Source organism: Electrona antarctica (assembly GCF_951216825.1).
Source record: "Electrona antarctica genome assembly, chromosome: 3".
Lineage (NCBI taxonomy): Eukaryota > Metazoa > Chordata > Actinopteri > Myctophiformes > Myctophidae > Electrona > Electrona antarctica.
In genome coordinates this window covers 62,506,674-62,513,235 of record NC_136808.1, presented here as the reverse complement: position 1 = coordinate 62,513,235, position 6,562 = coordinate 62,506,674, and the positions used below count along the sequence as shown (strand labels likewise).

The window sequence follows — 6,562 nt, the reverse complement described above, 5'->3', positions numbered from 1 at the left end:
CCTTCAATGATGACAAGTTCTGTCTTGCCTGTGAGAGAGATACTGCCCCATACCAAGTGTTGTGGCTGCGTATGGATCTTCCAGACACTACTGAGTTCCCTAACACTGAGTGTAAAATTAATAAAGTGTAAAAATGGCCAATATGTGTTTCCCTTATTACGGTGTGAGAGTGCAATCATCCAATCCACTAAGCAACTCAAAGCAAGGATGAATTAACCTGACTCCGCCAGATGGGGCAGCAGAGAGTACACTGTGTTAGGAGGGAGGAACACAGTGTACTCTCTGCTGCCCCATCTGGCGGAGTCAGGTTAAGGATGAATACCAACCACTTGCCATTTTGGCAAATCTTTTGGAGGCGCTAGTGCTACCTACACATTTAGCTGTGTTGCTCATTCCATGAACGCCCGGTCCTTACAAGCTATACCTTGTTGTAAAGGTGACTAATCATTCCATGAACGCCCGGTCCTTACAAGCTATACCTTGTTGTAAAGGTGACTAATCATTCCATGAACGCCCGGTCCTTACAAGCTATACCTTGTTGTAAAGGTGACTAATCATTCCATGAACGCCCGGTCCTTACAAGCTATACCTTGTTGTAAAGGTGACTAATCATTCCATGAACGCCCGGTCCTTACAAGCTATACCTTGTTGTAAAGGTGACTAATCATTCCATGAACGCCCGGTCCTTACAAGCTATACCTTGTTGTAAAGGTGACTAATCATTCCATGAACGCCCGGTCCTTACAAGCTATACCTTGTTGTAAAGGTGACTAATCATCGATTAAAATATTATAAAATACAATACATTATTAAAGATGGAGTGCCGTGGTTTTTGTATGTTTTTTGTTTTTGTATGTGTTTATGAGGTGACATAGACCCCTTGGTGTGGTTGTTATGTGCAATGATGTCTTCCCTTAATTTGTATTTAGGGTTTCTTCCTGGAGGCTGAAACCTTGACAGTCAAACGTGCCAATGGAAAAAAACAGTGATATAGTGACATCACAATATCATCCCCTCTCCTAACCCCTCCCCCTTGATCATACGACAACAGCTGTGGGTGCGGCTTCAGTTCAGGTGGATCACCACCCATCACCACCCACCAGGCAAACCAGGCATACTTAATGACTTAATGAACTGGTGGGCGTGTCCACATAAAAACAACAAAACAAATACTGTACACTTTTTTGTAAAAAAAAATCTTTCTCCTTATATAATAATAATACCTGCTGGTCATGGTTATATGGTGGTCCTTATATAATAATAATACCTGCTGGTCATGGTTATATAATAATAATACCTGCTGGTCATGGTTATATAATAATAATACCTGCTGGTCATGGTTATATGGTGGTCCTTATATAATAATAATACCTGCTGGTCATGGTTATATAATAATAATACCTGCTGGTCATGGTTATATAATAATAATACCTGCTGGTCATGGTTATATAATAATAATACCTGCTGGTCATGGTTATATAATAATAATACCTGCTGGTCATGGTTATATAATAATAATACCTGCTGGTCATGGTTATATAATAATAATACCTGCTGGTCATGGTTATATGGTGGGAAATAAAATCACAGCACTCCATCTGTAAAGTGGAGAAATAATGGACCAAAGTTAAGTTTCCAAACTTTTGTAGTGAGTGTATTACCTTGCTGTTACATTGCATTGTTATGTAAGTACAGTCCCTCTGTACAGAGACAATCCTGTCCACGCATTGACAAACTACCCGTTGTTGCATATAGACTATTGTGGTGACCATTTATTTCCTAATCAAACTAGACCTGTACGTGCCCGTTGGCCACCGGCCTACTTGAGAGCGATGCCACTTGGGCACCTAATAATACCCGTTGTCAACTTGTCATAGCACCCGTTTTAACTGTCTGTCTGTGTCCCACATGGAGATCTCTGTATTTGTCTGTCTGCCTGTGTGTGAAGAGTGCAAACTGACTGTGAGAAGTGGAGTGGTTAAGTAATCAATTTGCAGGTGTGGGGTTGCCATGGCAATCAATTGGCTGAGGCAGAGGCTGGAAATCTTTGTTGGTTGTAAAGTGTCTTGAGACAACTTGTTGTGATTTGACACTTTAATAAAATTGAATTGAATTGAATTGAAATTGCACAGGTGAGGGGATTTAGGCTGATTAGGCCCACTGGCAGAGCCTGAGCAGAGCCTTTTGTGGTGGTTCTGGAGAACCGTGGGTCCGCCCGACTCGATACCGGGCACTGCACTCCCTGCGGGGGTGTGGACCGCGTGTCGAATGTGAAGTCGGTGGGGCGGTGGTCGAGCTACAGTACGTGCATTACAGCCGTACACACACACACACACACACACAGAGACACACACACAGACACACACACACACACACACACACACACAGAGACACACGCAGACACACAGAGACACGCAGACACACACACGCAGACACACAGAGACGTGGCGCATTTATAGTAGGATTGTAATAGAGATATTTACGAATAATGGCAAACAATGACGGAAATAACGGATAATGAAGCAGGAGTTTCTGTAAACCAAAATGCTTTCTTTATTTAAAAAATATATATAATATAATAATAACATGACATTTTATGCATGCTAAGGCAATCGGAAAGTACACATTGTACATAAAAGTATTAATTTATGAAGTTCGTATATATGTGAAATTGATGACTACACCATTCAGGATTCAAATTCTAAAATGGCAAAAGTAGCAGATCCACAAGCTCAAGCTCCAGAGCTTGTATACAGTATCTGCTACTTTTGCCACTTTTTGATGCTATTGTATGATCAAGCAGTGGTGGAAAGTAACTAAGTACTTTTACTTAAGTACTGTACTTAAGTGCAATTTTCAGGTATTTGTACTTTACTTTGAGTATTTCCAATTTCCAATACTTTTACTTCTACTCCACTATACATCTCAGAGCCAAGATTTGTGCTTTTACTTCACTACAATCATTTGAAAACTTTAGTTACTTTGGAGATTTTCATTTTGATTAGAAAACATACAAACTCCTTTGCTGCCCCTAGTGTTAGCATGCTGGTACTGCCCGTCCAGGCCCACTCTATGGATCTTGTTGTCCTTCCGGGTTAAACAGGAAGGGGAGGGGCCTCCGGAAGTGGAACGAAGTAGTTCTAAATTGCAGTATTGGTACTTTTACTTAAGTAAAACAATTGAGTACTTTTTCCACCACTGTGATCAAGTAGGGCGTTACTTGGTAAATGGTAAAAAGGTATCTTCCAAATTGACTGATCTGTGTTTAACCATATTAATTCCAATGATGTGTTTTTATTTTAATTAATATTTGTTTATTGTTTTTGATGTTTTTTTTAGTACATTTTATGACATAGGAAAAAGGGATTGATGTGTATGAAAAATGTATATGGACCTATGGAGCTATGGAAAACCCCTTCCAACCTCTCTATGATGAAATGATATGAAAATGCAAAATTGCAATTGTTTTGACATGTAACTCTTATCCTTTGTAAGTGAACCATTGTATGTTAGTGTATTGTAGTTGTATGTTGTGGTGAATGATGTGTTGTGTTTTTGGGTATTGTAGTTGTATGTTGTGGTGAATGATGTGTTGTGTTTTTGGGTATTGTAGTTGTATGTTGTGGTGAATGATGTGTTGTGTTTTTGGGTATTGTAGTTGTATGTTGTGGTGAATGATGTGTTGTGTTTTTGGGTATTGTAGTTGTATGTTGTGGTGAATGATGTGTTGTGTTTTGTGTATTGTAGTTGTATGTTGTGGTGAATGATGTGTTGTGTTTTTGGGTATTGTAGTTGTATGTTGTGGTGAATGATGTGTTGTTTTTTGTGTATTGTAGTTGTATGTTGTGGTGAATGATGTGTTGTTTTTTGTGTATTGTAGTTGTATGTTGTGGTGAATGATGTGTTGTGTTTTTGGGTATTGTAGTTGTATGTTGTGGTGAATGATGTGTTGTGTTTTTGGGTATTGTAGTTGTATGTTGTGGTGAATGATGTGTTGTGTTTTGTGTACTCGACTCCAGGAAGAATAGCCACGCTTTTGCAAGTGCTAATGAAGATCCATAATAAAGTAAAGTTAAGTTAAGTTACGAAAAAACACAAAAGAATAAGGATTTATTTCAAGAGAAGAAATGACGCCGCGACCCAGGCGGATAGCCCCCACCCCCATAAATTGTTTTATACTTAGTCATAGGACAGTGTTTTGCGCAAACTACAGTAGTGAAATTAGCGAGCTTGTCATTCTGTTTTGGGTAAATATTTTGAAAAATAACAGAAGTTTTGGACAAACAATGTTTCTGCCCAACAGTGACGAAATGATGTGTATGTTGGATCCAATGGATTACATAAAACTGGAGACAATGGATTACATACAGTAAGACTGGAGTTATGTTGTACAGTAAACACCAGTTTAACCCATTTAGGCCCGACAATGTCTTCTAAATCCTGACAGTTTTCTGAAATACCTATGTTTCTATATCAGTGGTTCTCAATATTTCATGTCAAGGACCACAAAAATGATATGTACTGTAATTGGCCACCGACCCCATTTTAAAATATGTTGTTCCAGGAACCCCTCAGAAGCAAAGATTTGAGTTAGAAATGTTCGCTCTGAAAGAATATATTCAAAGATTTGTGCTGCATTTTCACGATTTTTCAAAAATAGCAGGACTACAAGCTCGTAGCGCAGCACCCGGTGCCGCGCTATGAGCTTGTAGATCTGCTATTTTTCGATAGCTAAAGTATAACATAATGCTTAAAACACCAAAAGGGGTTCCCGTCCAGAATGGGTTAAAGGTAAATTAACTTACAAGTTGATATCAACAAAATAATATTTGTCATGCCAATCGGCTGAGAGTCCCAAACCCCAAATGTACAATAAAAAAAAGTTTTCTGAAAAACCTGTTGCATTATTATATATTATATATATTGCTAAAATCTAAAATGACAGATGTTTTACGGGGTTTTTCTGGGTTAAACCCATTATTCCGACATCCCAATATTCCGACCACAGAAGTGCCCTGCGCCATATAAAGCCATTATTCCATACACCTGCTGGTTGAATAGTATACTCTGCCCTGTAACTGGAAGGGCAATTTGGCCAAATTCATCAAGATTGTACACTCCCTCTTTCCGTCATCCAGAGTATGACCATAGACTGTGCAAAAATATGGACAAGGGGAAACTGTCACGTGACCCATTGGTTTCTACAGATCCCTTTTGAATCTACTTTCAAATTCAAATCCACCATCTTGGAACTTCCGATCGGGAAACGTCTGATAGCGTGGGTGGGTCTTCACTCAGGAGAACCAGTTGAAAGCCTGAGAAAAACTGCCTACTTTCATCATCAATTTAAAAGTTAAAGGGACCATAACTTACTAAACGCATATAATTAAAAAAAAACAAAGTATTTGTGAAAATGTTGACTAAAGCCCAAGCCACACCAATGGGGCTCCATGCAACTCCTTGAAACCAAACGGTTGTGAGTCGACGCATGTCGTTGAGTCGACGCATGTCGTTGCAATGCCACAGTAGACGCATGTCGTTGCAAGCAGCCATCGAGTTGAACCAATTGAATCACTCGCGTCGACATCCGCCACAACAATGCGCCAACGTGCAACTGTGCTGCAACGAACGCTAAAACCGCGTTGTTGCGTCTCGAACAACTGGTGTGGTTTGGGCTTAATACGGTAATGAAATCCAAGTGTAAAAGTCCGGGCCAAAACCTCGTTCACTTGTATAGAGTGTAAATCCTTCCGCAGCCATGCAGCAGTAGGAGGAGTATAGCGACATCTAGGGTCATTAATGGGAACTGCAATCCTTAAGACATTCAACTTCCTGGGCTTCAAATCCAGCGGAGCTTCCTCGCCGCCTGGTTGGAGCAGGCCTTTCTTTACGCCTCGCCGTGGACGGACCTGCGGAGAATCCGCAGGCGGGACATGACCTCGTCCCAGTCCAGGTACGCCCCCTCCAGGTGACGCAGGCTCCCAAGGCCGCTCACGTAGCTCTTCCGTCCGTGGAGCAGCCGCCAGTTGTCGAACGTATACACGTCACCTGAAGATGGAATTTAGGCAGTATGTGAACACATAACGGAGCAATGAGCTATTTTACAGACATACACAGGCAGATATCTCGTACCTCCATATGTGTTTCTTTTTCATAAGCTAGAGGTTAAAGGTTTCATGGCATTAATTTTCATTTATTTTTATTTTTCGTTTTTCTTTTTTCTCTGGGGGTTGGAAGCCTTTTGAGCTGCAATGAAAACAGGCAAAACTGAAAACAGTGACATCTGCTGGCGAATCCCATTGACATATATGGGATTTGCAGGCTGTGACATCACAAACAGCAGGAAAATCAGAGCACTTGTTTGAGCCAGAAAACCCCAGACCACAGAAAATCTACTGAATGTTAAAAGTTCAGTTTTTTTGGGGGTGCAATTGAGCTCAGACAAATTACGAAAACTTTTATTTTTATGTCACAATCCCTTTAAGGCCACTATGTTTGTTTATGGTTTTGAGCTTGGAGATCTGCAACTTTTGCTGTTTTTTGGATTTGAATCCTGAAAAGT

At 40.3% G+C, this 6,562-nt stretch overlaps 1 protein-coding gene across 2 annotated transcripts in view; it reads right to left on the bottom strand.

The window, feature by feature from the left end:
* Nucleotides 1–3,513: 3,513 nt before the first annotated feature.
* The window catches only part of bbox1 (butyrobetaine (gamma), 2-oxoglutarate dioxygenase (gamma-butyrobetaine hydroxylase) 1), a 72,720-nt gene continuing 69,671 nt past the window's right edge, over nt 3,514–6,562 (bottom strand). For both annotated transcript variants that reach the window (XM_079497218.1, XM_079497217.1), the window contains exon 9: nt 3,514–6,048. In XM_079497218.1, coding sequence (XP_079353344.1) covers nt 5,888–6,048 — 161 coding nt within the window. In that variant the 3' untranslated portion in view covers nt 3,514–5,887. The remainder of the gene's footprint in view (nt 6,049–6,562) is intronic.